Source organism: Rhinoraja longicauda, chromosome 16 (genome assembly GCF_053455715.1).
Source record: "Rhinoraja longicauda isolate Sanriku21f chromosome 16, sRhiLon1.1, whole genome shotgun sequence".
Classification (NCBI taxonomy): Eukaryota; Metazoa; Chordata; class Chondrichthyes; order Rajiformes; family Arhynchobatidae; genus Rhinoraja; species Rhinoraja longicauda.
The window spans coordinates 45,447,993-45,466,123 of record NC_135968.1 but is presented as its reverse complement, the minus strand read 5'-3'; the positions used below and the strand labels follow the sequence as shown (position 1 = coordinate 45,466,123).

At 45.9% G+C, this 18,131-nt stretch overlaps 1 protein-coding gene across 1 annotated transcript in view; it reads right to left on the bottom strand.

Annotated features, from left to right (window-relative positions):
- Positions 1-18,131, bottom strand: part of lgi1b (leucine-rich, glioma inactivated 1b) — a 35,812-nt gene that overhangs the window by 2,557 nt on the left and 15,124 nt on the right. Inside the window, exons 3-6 of the mRNA XM_078413728.1 lie at positions 15,543-15,614; positions 15,368-15,439; positions 11,423-11,494; positions 2,148-2,317 (exon numbers count right to left, since the gene is read on the bottom strand). Of these exons, the coding sequence (XP_078269854.1) occupies positions 2,148-2,317; positions 11,423-11,494; positions 15,368-15,439; positions 15,543-15,614 (386 nt within the window). The remainder of the gene's footprint in view (positions 1-2,147; positions 2,318-11,422; positions 11,495-15,367; positions 15,440-15,542; positions 15,615-18,131) is intronic.

Genomic DNA, 18,131 nt, shown 5'->3' with positions numbered 1-18,131 from the left:
AACAAGCATAGGACGTGGAATGCACAAGGGAAGACCACTGGGAATGAGGAGAAGCACCAGTGTGCATCAGATAGGTTTGGCAACTTTCTCACTCCCAAATACGGGACAAGGTGATGTCCCCGCCCTGCGCCCCACGTGACCTCACCCAGCCAGCGGCCATGTGTTCCCGCTCCACCAATGGCGGCCGCCCGGGCCGGGAGTTGGGTTGTTACACAACCTCCGTTCGGCGAACACACTCGGCCCTGCTCCCCGAACACACTCCGTTAGCCTACACTGTCCCGGCCAACAGCAGCCCGCGGGCCTAATATTGGATAAGGGCGGTCCCGTACGGGACAAACCAGTTTAGCCCAAAATACGGGATGTCCCGGCTAACACGGGACAGTTGACAACCCTAGCATCAGTTAAAGCAACTGTGGGCACCATACCCAACTTCATTCTCCACAGATGTAGTCGCACAACTGATAATCTACAATTCAGTCCCATGGTAACAAAAAGGTAGGAAAGAATTCTGGAAAAAATTAATAAAATCAAACTGAATTTTTAAAGGCCTATTTATTCCAAAGGTGTTGGGCTCTACTGTGCAAGCATGTTCAAATGGATACATCCCCACATCCCACACTGGTGCTCAACAGTGGTCCATTTTCACCCCCATCATTGTAGAGGGTTTAGAGCGTTAAGGAAAAGAAAAGCAAAGACAATGCAATGACAAATTTAACTTTAAATCACCTCAACTCTCCTCCCTCATAAATGACTTACACCGATCAGCCAAAACATTATGACCTGATGAGCCAAAACATGACCACCTGCCTAATATGCTGTTGGTCCTCCGTGTGCAGCCCCATACGCAGCAGGGTGCGATGCACTGTGTATTGTGACACGTTCCTCCCGTGACCACCATTAACATTTTCTGTGACTTGTGCCACAGTAGACCTTCTGTCAGTTTGGACCAGACGGGATAGCCTTCGTTGCCCTCGTGCATCGATGAGCCTTGGGCGCCCAACACCCTGTCACCGGTTTGTGGTTTGTCCCTCCTCGGACCACTGTGGGTAGGTACTCACCACAAGCCTCGCCGTTTCAGAGATGCTCTGACCCAATCATCTGGCCATAACAATTTGGCCCTTGTCAAAGTCGCTCAGGTCTTTACTCCTGCCCATTTCTCCTGCATCCAACACATCAACTTCAAGAACTGACTTGTTCACTTGCTGCCTAATATATCCCACCCCTTGACAGGTGCCATTGTAACAAGATAATCAATGTTATTCACTGCCTGTCAGTGGTCATAATGTTTTGGCTGATCGGTGTAAGAATCTCATGTAGCAGAAAACACTTCAGACAAACCAGCACATTAGAAAGAGATTGGCGAATATGCATGTTGATGAGACTATTTTGTTTTCTAAAGTAACCAGTCTAAATGTAGGACTAGAGATGTCTAGTTCTCCAGGGATACTTCAAGTGGAGAATCTCCAGGAAATATTTCTGGTTTGGTTTTGTCTACTGATAGCAATGCTTAAAGAAATATAATCAAGTGGAATCAAATCAATAAAATGAGAAAAGTATTTTTCCAAAATGTAAGTACCCAGATGATACCTTCATCTGTGCTGTTGGATGGGGCAGGAACTATTGGGAATCAAATCAACTACAGTGTACATCTGTTGATCAATCTGATGGAAGCATTGATCATTGCTTTGGTAGCATCCACTACCCAGATCAGCCTGTTTCCCCTCAGAATAAACGCTCGAGATGTTGCCATCTACATGTAAATAACAAAGGTCTGTTTACACTGAAATTTGCAATTTTCTGGTTGCGTGATACCACCAATTTGGAAATTCAAACTACAACTCCTAAATTCTAACTACAACTACAAAGGGTGCTGTTGGTACGGAGTTTGTACATTCTCCCCGTGACCACCTGGGTTTTCTCCGACACCTCCCGTTTCCTCCCACACTCCAAAGGCCTACAGATTTGTAGGTTAATTGGCTTGGTGTATGTGTAAATTGTCTGTAGTGTGTGTAGGATGGTGTTAATGTGCGGGGATCGCTGGTCGGTGTGGACTCGGTGGGCCGATGGGCCTGTTTCCGCACTGTATCTCTAGACTAAACTAAACTCAACTCCATGCACAAATATATGTGACAGTCTGATTGAGTCACCTGCAATCATGCAGTCAAATTCTGTGAGCGGGAGGCTGCTTATCTTCCTTCCCTGATACTGCACTGGGCTTGCACAATAGATCTGATCAACTGTTGCATTGGTGTTAGCCAGCCATCCCACCAGCCATTTCAATTTGCAATCACAGTGGAATGAATTGCCGCCAAGTTCTCTGTGAAGAAAAGCAGTTTTAGTTGATGACATGAGGCAAATCCTATAGTCACATTTAAAAAGCATGATATTTGTTATCAAAATCAATAAGATCACTTATTTTATTAAAGGCCCATACTTAACAGTTACAGATCAGTAGTAGCATTCTTTCCTTCCATTATAGACTCCGACAAATTTTGACAAAGAGGAACGGAATCTCTCCAATAACTGCTCAATATTTATCCCATCGAGCAAACAGATATTTTAACGTCTTATTGCTGCTTGTAGTCAGATTGGATTCCAAACTTCCCAAGTCACAAAAGTAGAATATATATGTAGAATACACTACATAATTGTCTATAAAACATTTCAAACATCTCAAGGTCATAAAAGCATATATTTCTTTCCACTCTCCTTAAAGAAAATTTGTTTTAGCATGAAGGAAATACAAGTAATGTCTTATTATAATGGACCATAAGGGGGGGGGAGGATGGTGTCCGCCCTAACTGAGTACGGTATTATCATTGTATGCAGTAGAAACAAAGAATTGCAGATGCTCGTTAATACGCTCACAAATTGCTGGAGTAACTCCGCAGGTCAGGCAGCATCTTTGCAGAATGTGGGTGGTCACGGTGGCGCGGCGGTAGAGTTGCTGCCTTACAGCGAATGCAGCGCCGGAGACCCGGGTTCCATCCCGACTACGGGTGTTGTCTGTACGGTGTTTGTACGTTCTCCCCGTGACCTGCGTGGGTTTTCTCCGAGATCTTCGGTTTCCTCCCACACTCCAAAGACGTACAGGTTTGTAGGTTAATTGGCTTGGTGAATGTAAAAATTGTCCCTAGTGGGTGTTGGATAGTGTTAATGTGCGAGGATCGCTGGTCAGCGCGGACCCGGTGGGCCGAAGAGCCTGTTTCCGCCCTGTAGCTCTAAATTAAACTAAACTAAACTAAACATAGATAGGTGCTGTTTTGGGTCGGGGCCCTTTTTCTGACTGATTCAGTCTGCTGAGTTACTGCAGCACTTGTGTCATTTCACCTTAAGTCTAAGCATCGATGCCGTTGGTCTGCACCAGCGAGTCCTTCTTCACCAGCTGCAGCAACGTCCGGTTGATGCGGCCGTTCTTGCGGCTCACGTTGTAGCCCCTGGCTGGCAGAGATTTCCTTGGGCCGCCACCACCAACAGGATGCCCTCGGTCACCGTGGGGCTCCCTCCCATCTCACCAGCTGCCGCTTCTTCCTGTCAGCCATCGCTTTGTCCACTCCCACCTCCTCCTCCACCTCCTCCTCCTCCTCCACCTCCTCCTCCTCCACCTCCTCCTCCTCCTCCACCTCCTTCTCCTCCTCCTCCTCCTCCTCCTCCTCCTCCTCCTCCTCCTCCTCCACCACCACCTCCTCCACCTCCTCCTCCACCACCACCTCCTCCTCCTCCTCCTCCTCCACCTCCACCATCTCCTCCTCCTCCTCCTCCTCCCCCTCCTCCTCCTGCTGTTTTGTCCACTGCGCTGCTCCCTCCACCACCGCCTCCTCCTCCCCCCCCTGTAGTTGTTGACATTTGTCAAGGTGGAGTATGTCAGCGGCTCTGGGCGTGAAGGAGGAGGTGGTGGAGTGGACAAGAGACCGAATGGACAAAGCAACGATCAACAGGAAGAAGTGGCAGCTTTAGTTTAGTTTAGAGACACAGCACGGAAGCAGGCTCTTCGGCCCACTGGGTCCGTGCTGACCAGCGATCCCCGCACATTGACACTATCCTACACACACTAGGGACAATTTTTACATTTCCCAAGCCAATTAACCAACAATGGTCACACTGTGAATCCAGCACACACTGTAATCTGACCTCAATTCAAAGCACTCATAATGGAGGTATTGTGGACATATTACAGTATCTTCATCCAGATGAGACAGTTAATCAAGATCTTATTTCTTAGTTAGGTTAATATTAAAGATCCAATGTTAGTATTTTAGGAAATGTGTGTTATTCTCACCATTTTGTATCTTTCGGTTGTATTTCCAAAGCAGACTAACTAGTTGATCATCTTATTGCAGTTTGTCGTAACCTGCATCGCGCAAATATAACATTGACCTCAGTTCTCAAAATCCCTTCAGGGTTACACTTGATCCCACCTGCCTGTACCTGCACCATGCCTTCTTTCTTATTCTTCATCAGAGCTTTCATTTCTCTCATTATCCAAGCTTCCTTATATCCTTACTGCCGTACCATTCACTCTAACAGGAACATGCATGCCCTGAACTCGACACTACACTTTTAAAAGCATTCCACTTTATGGACGGTAGACACAAAATGCTAGAGTAACTCAGCGGGTCAGGCAGCATCTCAGATCTCAGACTCTGAGAAGGGTCTCGACCCGAAACGTCACCCATTCCTTCTCTCCTGAGATGCTGCCTGACCCGCTGAGTTACTCCAGCATTTTGTGTTTACTTTTGATTTAAACCAGCATCTGCAGTTATTTTCCTACAACACTTTCTGGATGTTCTTTTTCCTGCCAACAACCTTCTCCAAAGAAATTGACTGAGTTCTGTTGAATACCTTCAAAGTTGGCCTTGCCCCAATTTAGAATTTTAGCTCGTGGGCCCACCTGTCTTTATCCATAACTATCTTAAATCTAATAGAATTGTGGTCACTGGTCCCAAAAGAGCTCATCCACAAACACTTCATCCACTTGCACCACCCAATTTCCTAAGACTGGATCAAACGTTGCCTTCTCCCGTGTAGGACCCTCTTCATATTGCCTGAGGAAATTTTCCTGAACACATTTGACAAATTTAGCCCCGTCTAAACCTTTAGCACTATGACCGTCACAGACCGTATACAAAAAAGTTGGATTTTCCTTAATAGTATCTACCAGAGCTATCTCCTGGCCCCTTTTTGCCCTGCTGATTTCCTTCTTTAACATGCTCCTTAGTTCTCAAAACTCCTCCTGGGATACACTTGATCCCAAACTCCCCTACCGTGACAACTTTATGAGTCTTGCAGTTGGCTGTAATCCCCTGGCACATTTGGTCTTCTAATTCCCTTTGACTATTTGGAGTCCTGTAGTACATTCCCAACAAATTGATCATCCCCTTTTTTAAATTTCTCAGCTCCACCCATATAGCCTCACTGGACAAGCATCAGTAATGTCATTTTGGATTACTGCCGTGACATTCTCCTTGATCAATAAAGCAACAACCCCTCTTCTTTTATCCCCACCTCCATCTCTCCTGTAGCATCTGTGTCCTGGAACATTAAGCTGCCAGCCCTGCCCCTCTTGTAACCGGGTTTCTGTAATGGCTACAACATCCCAGTTGCACATAGGGTTGCCAACTGTCCCATATTAGCAGGGACATCCCGTATATTGGGCTAGATTGGTTTGTCCCGTACGGGACCGCCCTTGTTCCGTATTAGGCCCGGGGGGGGGGGGGGCGCTGTAGGCCCGGACACTGTAGGCTTGGACACTGCAGGGCCGGACACTGTAGGCCCGGTCACTGTAGGCCTGGACACTGTAGGCCTGGCCACTGTAGGCCCGGACAGTGTAGCCCGGGGGCCGCTGTAGTCCCGGACAGTGTAGGCCCGGGCGCCACCTAATGGACAGTGTAGGCTCAGGCGGCTGCCATTGATGGAGCGGGAGCATGTGGCCGCTGGCTGGGTGAGGTCACGTGGGGCGCGGGGCGGTGATGTCACCTTTTGGCCCTTATTTGGGAGTGAGAAAGTTGGCAACCCTAGTTGCACGCACCTATCCACAACCTGAGTTCACCCGCCTTACCTGACACGCTTTGCATACTAAAATACGTGCAACTCCTTACAGCAGTCCTTCCTCGCTCCCTGCTAAGCTCCTGCCTATTCTGTCCACTGAAGTTTCTTTCATCAGGTCCTGTAAATAACAATGAAGCAGGCTTCTTCCCTCCATTTGATAAGTATTCCTTTTGGTAGCCTCAGCTGAGCAGCACAATATTGGGCAATGAATATGAAAGCAAACTTTATATGCCACTTGGTTCCTCGATGCATTGCCCTTGCATGTGTGTGTTATACTAAGGGAAAGTACAGTACGTTGTTCATTTGTGGAAGGAGGTACTGGCCCAGGAATTGCCCAAACATCCTTTTAATCACTTATATTATGTTTTGGCACAAAAATGCTGAGCTATGCTAGAATTTCAGTCAATAACTCGTGGTCCTTGTGAAGAATTGTATTGTCACACATGCCCTGTAATTGTCATTTGGAAGCTGGGGGTTTTTGTGTGTGGGTTGTGGGGAGGAGGGAGTGGTTTCCTGCCGTGCAAGACTTGGAGGAGTTCCTAATTAGCATTTACAAGTTTGACTCAGAAGCTCATTGCAAGCAGGTTTCAATTCCCCAATTTGGAAAAGCTTTTGTTTAGTTTAGTTTAGTTTAGAAATGCAGCGTGGAAACAGGCCCTTCGGCCCACCGAGTCCACGCCAGCCAGCGATCAATCCGTACACTAGCACTATCCTACACACTAGGGATAACTTACGATTTTACCGAAGCCAATTAACCTGCAAACCTGTACGACTTTGGAGAGTGGGATGAAACCGGAGCACCCGGACACAATAGACAATAGACAATAGGTGCAGGAGGAGGCCATTCAGCCCCTGTACTCCAGTTACTCCAGTTGATCCTAGCGGACGAAGCAGCTGAGAACACCTGCTGGCATTCGCTCATCCTCCGCAGGTCAACAGGATCAGTAAACGTAAGAAGAACGTCATCGGCATAGGCCGAGAGAACCACCTCCATCCCCGGTCCTGGTAGAACCAGGCCTGCCAACCGCCTCCGAAGAAGACACAGGAATGTCTCCACACAGACCGAGTACAACTGATCATATTCATTACAAGTTTGACTCAGAAGCTCATTGCAAACAGGTTTCAATTCCCCAATTTGGAAAAGCTTTTCATTTTGCAAATATGCCAATCAGCAAAAACAAGTTTGATAAAACGTCAATGTGGATGAAATACTTTGAAGAAAATTTAACATGGCAATGTGTGAAATTTGCATGTGTTGAGCAACATCACATTTGGATCATTGAGTCTGAAGAAGGGTCTCGACCCGAAACGTCACCCATGAGTCTGAAGAAGGGTCTCGACCCAAAACGTCACCCATGGGTCTGAAGAAGGGTCTTGACCTGAAACGTCACCTGTGGGTCTGAAGAAGGGTCTTGACCCGAAACGTCACCCGTGGGTCTGAAGAAGGGTCTCGACCCGAAACCACCCATTCCTTCTGTCCCGAGATGCTGCCTGACCCGCTGAGTTACTCCAGCATTTTGTGTCTACCTTTGAATCATGGAGTCTTTACTTTAGACTTTAGAATCTGATTTTTGTTTAGTGGGTAAACTGGCATGAGGAGCTGACAGTTGAATCTTGTATTCAACATTGTTGCCAATAATGTGTCCTCCTGACCTATTCGACACTTAAAGCAGAGTTTTTTGTAAATTCGCTTTGTACTATGTGGTACCAGGCCCTTCGGCCCAGCAAGTCTGCACCAACCAGTCGGGATCGAACCCGGGTGTCCGGCATTGCATTCGCTGTAAGGCAGCAACTCTACCGCTGCGCCACTGTGACTGCCTTTTGTCTACACTAATCTCTACACTAATTCCATTTGTCTGTATTAGATGAGACCACAGATGTTTGAGACAAAACAAAGCATGTTGTGATTACTCAGTAATATGTCATGACATCATCTCCTCTGCACTGGGCAGAGTTGGCACAGTGCTGCCGTACAGAGCCAGAGAGATCCTGACCTCGATTGCTGTCTGTGTGGAGTTTGCACGTTCTCCCTCTGACCGTGTGGGTTTCCTCCGGGTGCTTCGGTTTCTTCCCACATTCCAATGACATGCAGGTTTGAAGGTTAATTGGATTCTGTAGATTGCCCCTAGAGTATATACAGATGCTCCTCGACTTATGATGGGGTTACCTTCCGATAAACCCATCGTAAATCGAAAATATCGTAAGTCGAAGATGCATTTAATACACTTGATCACGTGGCCGGAAGCAAGCTGCGGCTTCAGGCTGGATATATATACACACGGAACTTTTTTCTCTCTCTCGTTTATTATATTTGTTTAGGTGAAACTTAAATAAGCTCAAGGATTCATCTCATCTTATAAATGAGGCATATTGCAAGCAGCCAGGCTCAAGGTTGAATCACAACTTCAGATCATGATTCAATTCATCCTGTTACACTTCCTCTATTTTTTACACCTTTCTTTTATCTCTTTGGTTACCTCTTTTGCCGTGCTCCATGATCCTTTTAATAATTGATCCTTCCCAATCAATCACAGTTCTTTCCGCTTATCAAGTGCATAACTTGTATCATACTTCAGGCACTAAATTACAGGCCTCTAAAATTTCTTTTGGGTGAATGATTTATTGTGCAGAATTGTTGGGTCCTGGAACTTCCCTGCTACCATTGGCTGAGAGAGTGCCTCTTTCCATGAGGCACAGAAAATGTTCAACCAGGTTTAGGGTTGCAACTATCCCATATTAGCCGGGACATCCCGTATTTTGGGCTAAATTTGTTTGTCCCGTACGGGACCGCCCTTGTCCCGCATTAGGCCAGGGGGCGCTGTCGACCCGGACACTGTAGGCCCGGACACTGTAGGCCCGGACACTGTAGGCCCTGACACTGTAGGCCCAGGGGCCGCTGTAGGCCCGGACACTGTAGGCTAACGGAGTGTGTTCGGGGAGCGGGGCCGAGTGTGTGTTCGCCTAACGGAGGTTGCGTAGCAACCCGCCTCCTGGCCCGGGCGACCGCCATTGGTAGAGCGGGAGCACGTGGCCGCTGGCTGGGTGAGGTCACGTGGGGCACGGGGCGGTGACGTCACCTTGTCCCGTATTTAAGAGTTAGAAAGTAGGCAGGAACCTGGGATGTCTTAACTGGAGTTTATAATGACTCCCCTCCAAAAAAATCAAAGGACCAGAACTTTTGTTTCAATGTTTTTGCCAACAATGTTCTGTCAGCTTTCTGCAGGTTTCAATGCTGCTTCTGCCAAAGGCGTCAGGGCTTTGTTGGGGCCATTTATGGCTTAAATTATGAGGAGCTATGGGCAGGAAACAATGTGTCTGGCACCTACTTGATGTAAACCTAAACCAAAGGCCACAGATTTGTCAGGCATCTCCAAGCCTTTAAATGGTTCACTGCATAAAATTTCAATTAATGATGACACTTGCTTATTTCACCATTTGCGGGACATTAGAGAAATTAGATCAGAATGTTTTGATCATACATACATATATATGTGTAGCAAGGAACTGCAGATGCTGGTTTAAAACGAAGTTAGACACAAAACGCTGGAGTAACTCAGCGGGACGGGCAGCATCTCTGGAGAGGAGGAATGGGTGACTACGCTTGGTCTCGCCGATGTACAGGAGTTGACACCTGGAACAGCGGATACATTGGAGGAGGTGCAAGTGAACCTCTGCCTCACCTGGAAAGACTGTCGGGATCCTTGGATGGAGTTGAGGGGGGAGGTAAAGGGACAGGTGTTGCATCTCCTGCGGTTGCAGGGGAAAGTACCTGGGGAGGGGGTGGTTTGGGTAGGAAGGGATGAGTGGACCAGGGAGTTACGGAGGGAACGGTCTCTGCGAAAAGCAGAAAGGGGTGGAGATGGGAAGACGTGGCCAGTAGTGGGATCCCGTTGGAGGTGGCGAAAATGTTGGAGGATTATGAGTTACTCCAGCATTTTGTGTCTACATTCGATTTAAGCCAGCATCTGCAGTTTTTTTTCCTACACATATTTACATGTTCTGTTGTGCTGCGGCAAGTAAGAATTTCATTGTTCTATCTGCGACACGTGGCAATAAAACACTCTTGACTCTTGACATTTTGATACGCAACTGTTGTCAATCTCTTCTGGATTAACCTGTGCAATTGTACACTTGGACTTTGGTAAAGATAAGTCCTATTACTCAACGTCTAACCTTCACATACACCCACACCAACCCAGCTGCGACTTCCTCATCGTATTGACTTCCCCAGCTTCTCCCACCCAATGGTCTGATCACATGCCTCACTGCCCCACTCACCCTTCTACTGCCCCATCATCGACAAACCCTGACTCCAACTCTCTCTGACTTCCCTGAACATCATTCCTGATCCCTGACTCATACAGGTGGACTTCCACATCTGAAATTCACAAATAGTAGTTAAAATAATCCAATTTTAAAAAGCTGGAATAATGTAAAGACATGAGTTCCACAGTACATCAAAAGTCCACAGAAACATTCATTCATTTAAGTTGACACAATCAATTTTTCAAAAGTAATTGCAATTTGCAAACATGACAGAGAAATCTCCCGATCCACCACTGGAAACATTTCACAGAAAGTTCCTGTTCCACCACAGGAACCTACGTCGGAAGACTTGCCAGTTTAACCAACCTGATCTTCCGGTGGCTCAGCACTTCAACACACCCTCCCATTCCCAATCTGACCTTTCTGTCCTGGGCCTCCTCCATTGTCAGAGTGAGGCCCAGGGCAAATTGGAGGAACAGCACCTCATATTTCATTTGGGCAGTTTACACCCCAGCGGTATGAACATTGACTTCTCTAACTTCAGATAGTCCCTGCTTTCCCTCTCTATCCCCTCCCCCTTCCCAGTTCTTTCACTAGTCTTCCTGTCTCTGACTACATTCAATCTTTGTCCCGCCCCCTCCCCTCACCTGACATCAGTCTGAAGAAAGGTCTCGACCCGAAACGTCACCCACTCCTTCTCTCTTGAGATGCTGCCTGACCCGCTGAGTTACTCCAGCATTTTGTGTCTACCTTTGATTTTAACCAGCATCTGCAGTTTTTGTTCCCATACATACTTGCCAGTTTGATCAGTTGTATTGGGACTTCAGGATTTCTGCATTCACAAACACGCCTGCACAGGAGTCCTGACCTTCCCATATACCCACACCAACAAGAAGGGTCCTGACCAATTGCGTCAATTATCCCTGTTCTCCAGAGATGCTGCTTGACCCACTGAGTTACTCCAGAACTTTGAGTCCTGAATTTCCTTTTTGGTTACAAAGCTGTGATATATAACCATGAAACTGCTGGCCCTTTCTGCAAAGTATTGTTCTAATCATACAGCACTAAAACAATGCACAAAGTGTTAGGAGGCACCAATAGTTCTTACACATTGGTTAATGCATCCAGGTCTTTAAATAAGTCTTTCGGAAGTGTTTGAAGGTTATTATTCGCCAAACTTCTGTTGAAAGCAAAAAAAAGTAAAAGACAAATATTAGTAAGATATAATTCTTGAACTATTACCTTATTCATTTTACTTCTAGATCTATAAAAATAACTGAAGACAGTTATAGGAAAGTGTGCATAGACTACGTGAAGATAAATTTCATATTCTGAATTGAGTGAGTTCAATTATAATGACCATCTGCATGTTCCTGAGATTAAGTCGTATATCAGTTCCAGTGAAGGCTTATCTCAGGATGGCTGGAGAAATACATTTACACAAGATATGATTACCCACTCCATGTCATAAGGGGGCACTATGGTCACACCTTAGAGTAATAACAGGCAGAGGAACGTGAGGTATAACTCATAAAAGTAAGATTGCTGATTTATGAGAGAGTACTGAATTCTGAAGAAGGGTCTCGACCCATAAACGTCATCAGTCTGAAGAAGGGTCTCGACCCGAAACGTCATCAGTCTGAAGAAGGGTCTCGACCCAAAGTGGGAGAAGAAATTGCCGGTGCCCTGGCTGGGATTTATAGTCATCGTCAGATACATGTGAGGTGCTATAAGTCTGGAGGGTGGCAAATGCTGTGTCTTGATTTAAGAAGGGCTGCAAGGATAAGTCTGGGAACTATAGGCCAGTGAGTCTAACATCTGTGATCAGAAAGTTACTAGAGTGTATTCTGAGGGATAAGGTACACATGAATTTAGATAGTCAAGGGCTGATTTAGGGATAGTCAGCATGGTTATGTATATGGGAGATCATGTCTCATGAATTTGATGGAGCTTTTTGAAGGTGTGATCAATGAAGTTTGAGGGCGGAGCTGTAGACATTGTATAAATGGATTTCAGGAAGGCATTTGACAAGGTTCCGCATGGTGGGCTGCTCTGGAAGGTTAGATTGCATGGGATCCAAAGAGAGCTGGCCGACTGGATAAAAAATTGGCTTCGTGGAAGAATGCAGATGGTGATGATGGAAGGTTGTCTTTCAGACTGGAGGCCTGTAATTCGTGGTGTGCTTTCAAGATCGATTGTGGGCCTATTGCTGTTTGTGCTTTATATCGACAATTTGGATGGGAACATACAAGGCACGATTGCAAGTTTGCAGATGACACTAAAGTGGGTGATACTGTAGATCACGAAGATGGTTATTCAAGGTTACAGCAGGATCTTGATCAGTTGGGCAAGTGGGCTGAGGAATGGTTAATGGGGTTTAATGCAGATAAATGTGAGGTGTTACATTTTGTGGGGAGGCAGGACCTTCACTGTAAATGGCAGGGCACTGAGGAGTGCTGTAGAACAGAGAGCGTGCTGGTGCTGGTATATAGTTCCTTGAGTGCTGGTACATAGTTCCTTGAAAGTGGTAAAGTGATCAAGAAGGCGTTCGGCACATTGACATTCATCAGTCAGGGTTTTGACTTTAATAATTATAATCATAATCATACTTTATTAGCCAAGTATGTTTTGCAACATACAAGGAATTTGATTTGCCGTACAGTCACAAAACACACAAAATACATTTTAACATGAACATCCACCACAGTCACTCCTCCACATTCCTCACTGTGATGGAAGGCGAAGAAAAAGTTCAATCTTCTTTCCTTCTTTGTCCTCCCGCGGTCAGGGGCCCCGAGCCTTCCGGGACGATCTTAGCCAGCGGTCGGACCCTCCGTGTCGGGTCGATCAAGCTCTCGCATCGGGGGTATCTCAGCTCCCCGCGCTGGGCGATCGGACCCCAGGTCAGGGCTAGAACCTCCTGTGACTTTGGAGCTTTCCGACATCAGTCTCTATCCGAGACTGCGAGCTCCTCGATGGTGAAATCCGCAGGCCACAATTGGAGCGTCGATCCCAGGCAAGGCCCCGCGGTGGGGCTCAAAGTCAGTCTCGGGCAAGGCCGCCAGCTCCACGATGTTAGGCCGCAGAGCGACCGGAGATAAGATCCGGAAAACAATTGCATCTCCCGCAAGGTATGAGATTGAAAAAAATGTTTCCCCTGACCCCCTCCCCCCCCCTCCCCCCACATAAAATAAATCAGAGAACATTAATACAAACGTTTAAAACACACTAAAAATAACAGAAAAGACGAAAAGACAGACAGACCGTCGGCGAGGCTGCCATCGCTGACGGCGCCACCCGGTGGAATACTTGTTGAAGTTGGGATGTTATGTTACAGCTGTATTTAAGTCACTGGTGAGGCCACGGTTGGAGTATTGTGTTCAGTTTTGGTCACCGTGGAAGGGGTGCAGAGAAGACTTATGAGGATGTTGCCAGCAATTGAGGGCCTGAGCTATTGGGACAGGTTGGGCAGGCTAGGACTGTATTTCTTGGAGCGTAGGGGGGATGAGAAGTGATCTTATAGAGATGCAGAAGATCATGAAGTGGATATGGTAGATGCACAGTCTTTCACTCAGAATAGGGGAATCAAATACCAGAGGACATATGTTAAAAATGAGAGGGAAAAAATGTAATGGAAATCTAAGGGGCAGCATTTTCACATAGAGGGTGGTGGAACGGTAGAGAGTGGTGGAACAGAATGGGCTGCCAGAGGAGGTAGATGAGGCAGAAACTGTAATAGGATAGGAAAGGTTTAGAGGGATATGAGCCAAACATGGGCAGGTGGAATTGGTGAAGATGCAGCACCTTGGTCAGCATGGGCAAGCTGGGACGAAGGGCCTATTTCCCGGGCTGTTCACTCGATGACTCTTAAGAGTGTTTTCAGCATTTTTGTTTTTATGTTAGCATGATGTGCACTACTCTTTTATGTTATCTTAATTTAATATTGGACTGAAAGAGGATTCTCTTCAACGTCTACAGGTGTACAGTAGAGAGCATGTTGACTGGTTGCATCACGGCCTGGTTCAGCAATTTGAACGTCCCGGAGCGGAAAAGACTGCAAAACATTGTGAACACTGCCCAGTCCATCACCAGCTCTGACCTCCCCACCATCGAAGGGATTTATCGGAGTCACTGCTTCAAAAAGGCAGCCAGCATCATCAGAGACCCACACCACCCTGGCCACACTCTCATGTCACCCCTGCCATCGGGAAGAAGGTACAGGAGCCTGAAAACTGCAACGTCCAGGTTCAGGAACAGCTTCTTCCCTACAGCTATCAGGATATTAAACACCACAACCTCAAATAAACTCTGAACTACAATAGACTATTATTATTATTATTATTATTATTATTATTATTATTGTTGTTGTTGTTGTTGTTGTTGTTGTTGTTGTTGTTATTATTATCTATGTTTACATGTTCTGTTGTGCTGTAGCAAGTAGTAATGTCATTGTTCTATCTGGGACACACGACAATAAAACACTCTTGACTCTCGCCTCTTGACTTGAAAGAAGATGATTTTAACAATGCAGAACTCCCTCAGCAATCCATGGAAATATTAGTTTAGAACAGGAATAGGGCAACTTCATCAGGAAGTGAACGCTGATGTACAAATGTAGGAAATAAACGGGAGAATGGAGTTGATGGCATACAGCATACAGCACAAAACAGGCTGAATGGCTTCCTTCCGAAAATTTAAAAAATATTCAGTTCATTTTAGTTAAGTTTACTATTGTCACGTGTACCGAGGTACAGTGACAAGCTATGTTCTGCATGCTAACCAGTCAGCAAAAAGACCATACATGATTCCAATCAAGCCGTCCACAGTGTACAGAAACAGGATGTTAAGTATGTCTTGATTCCAGAAGACTATAGATAATGCATTACATGGGCAGTGATTAGAAGATATACCAAAATATGGGATGACAGGTGCTCCTCAACTTATGATGGAGTTACGTTCCGAGAAACCCATTGGAAACCAAAAACTTCTTTGAACAATTCTACAATGAAACTTACCTCGCTGTTAACTGATTAATTCGCAGTAAAATACTTACAAATGAGTGAGAGCCCTGAGACCTCGAAGAGCAGAGCTTGAAATGGACTGTATTTCATTATTCTCTATAAAACTAGAAAAATAATCATTGTTACAGTACGTGGATGATTACAAATAATCACATAATCTGGAGTGTCCAAATTTCTTTTTAATAGAAAGATTTGGCATTTACTTACAGATATTCGAGATGATCAAGACCCTTGAACGCATCATTGGCAATCAAATAAAATGAGTTTGAAGTGAACAAACTGTCAAAATAAACAATTTATTAAAGTTTATAAACCTTTATAGTTCAATATAATTCATAACATATTATTACTACCTTAATGCTATATCAACCAATTTACTATTGATGACAAGGTCCACCTTCGGAAATAGGGCTGTACATTTTTAAAAAAGGGAAGTGTAATATTTTCATATTAAAGGAATGACGAAGCAGTTAAGTGTGGTTTACGCTTTCCTTGACATTAATAATTTGGGTATTTTTCCCACTGTTGTGAATCGTCATTCCTTTTCTTTGATTCCCAATACCTCTGCAATTTGAAAATGTTAATGTCTTGTTTCTTGATTTGTGCAACCAATCACAGGATGATTCCAGAGTGCAGTCATATACTTTGGCACTAATAAGGTTCATTTAATATTTAAGATTATTAGTACAAGAAGGAATTGAAATAAAATGGCCGAAGCGAGGATATGTAATGAGGACAATGGTGATTAATAGTAAAGATCGACACAAAAGCTGGAGTAACTAAGCGGGTCAGGCAGCATCTCTGGAGAGAAGGAATAGGTGATGTTTCCGGTCGAGACCCTTTATTAGACTGGGAGTCAAGGAGGGGGACACTAGAGATATGGGAAGGTACAGAACAAAGCAGAGTCTGAATTGATGACTCTGGGGAGGTGGAGTCCACAATGGTCCATAACGAAGGAACACAAAGGGTGAAATTACCAAGAGGGCGGTCACGGTGGTACGGCGGTAAAGTTGCTGCCTTACAGCGAATGCAGCTCCAGAGACCCGGGTTCCATCCTGACTACGGGTGCTGTCTGTACGGAGTTTGTACATTCCCCCCCCTAACCTGCGTGGGTTTTCTCCGAGATCTTCAGTTTCCTCCCACACTCCAAAGACGTACAGGTTTGTAGGTTAATTGGCTTGGTAAATGTAAAAAATTGTCCCTAGTGGGTGTAGGATAATGTTAATGTGCGGGGATCGCTGGTCATCGCAGACCCGGTGGGCCGAAAGGGCCTGTTTCCGCGCTGAATCCCTAAACGAAACTAAAAAAAAGAACTCTAATAAACGATCGACAATAAACAATAGGTGCAGGAGTAGGCCATTCGGCCCTTCGAGCCAGCACCACCATTCAATGTGATCATGGTTGATCATTCTCAATCAGTACCCCGTTCCTGCCTTCTCCCCATACCCCCTGACTCCACTATCATTAAGAGCTCCATCTAGCTCTCTCTTGAAAGCATCCAGAATTGGCCTCCACTGCCTTCTGAGGCAGAGAATTCCACAGATTCACAACTCTCTGAGTGAAAATGTTTTTCCTCATCTCCGTTCTAAATGGCCTACCCCTTATTCTTAAACTGCCTAGGCCTGGGGATGGGCAGAGAGAGAGGGAAAGCAAGCGTTACTTGAAAATTCATGTCGCTGGGTTACAAAGTGCCCAAGCAAAATATGGGGTGCTGTTCCTCCAATGTGTGTGTGGCCTCACTCTGACAGTGCAGGAGGCCGAGGACAGAATGGTCATTATGGGATTGGGAAGGGAAGTTAAACTGTTTGGCAACTGCCAGATCGCGTAAGCCAAGGCGGACTGAGCGTAGGTGTTCAGTGAACAGGTCGCCCAGTCTCTGCTTGGTCTTGCCGATATAATATAACTTGGTCATATGGATTTGGTACATGCTTACTGATAGAAGGCAACGGGTTGTGGTGAAAGGACAATATTCCGGCTGAAAGTCTGTGACCAGTGTTTTATACAGAGGGTGGTGAGGGCCTGGAACTCACTGCCAGGGTTGGTGGTTGAAGCAGATACATTCGTTGCATTTAAAAGACTTTTGGATAGGCAATAGTCCAAAGTGAAATTTACAGAAAACTAAGCTTTAAGTGTCGAATAGGTCAGGAGGGCACATTGTTGGCAATAATGCTGAATATAAGATTCAACTGTCAGCTCCTTATGCCAGTTTACCCACAAAACAAAAATCAGATTCATTTCTGGTTTCTGGAGGGAGAGACAGATTGCGTTTTGCAATGATTTAATGATCTTTCTGCTAGAGTGTTTCTCAATCGGGGATCCCCAGAACCCTAAGGTTCCACAAGAGGTCGCTAGGGGTTCCAATAGAACTAGTGATAAATAGGCTAATCATACGTAAATGCATTTTGAGTCATTTTTGTGTTTAATTTCATATTTGTAATTTTATTATACACGTACGGCATATTCTTGGAAAATTCTTGGGTATTATAATAAAGTCTTCAGCCTGTTATCTACTTGCCATCAGCCGCGTTCGACGTCAGAATGGGACCCTGCCCGAGTGACGGGAGTGGCGGCCAATGGGGGGGGGGGGGTTGCCGAGCCGTCCAGCTGAAACTTTAATAAATGCGCCCCCCCCCCCCCATCAGGTGGACCGGTCGGCTGGCTCTGGCTGCCCGGGGCCGAGGTGAGTGACTCCCTCTCCTCTTTCCTGTCGCCCCTCGCCCGCCCACGGCCCTGGGGGACACTCCCCAGCCGCCAACGGGTCCACGGATCGTCAGTCGGGGGAGGGATGTTGGGCCC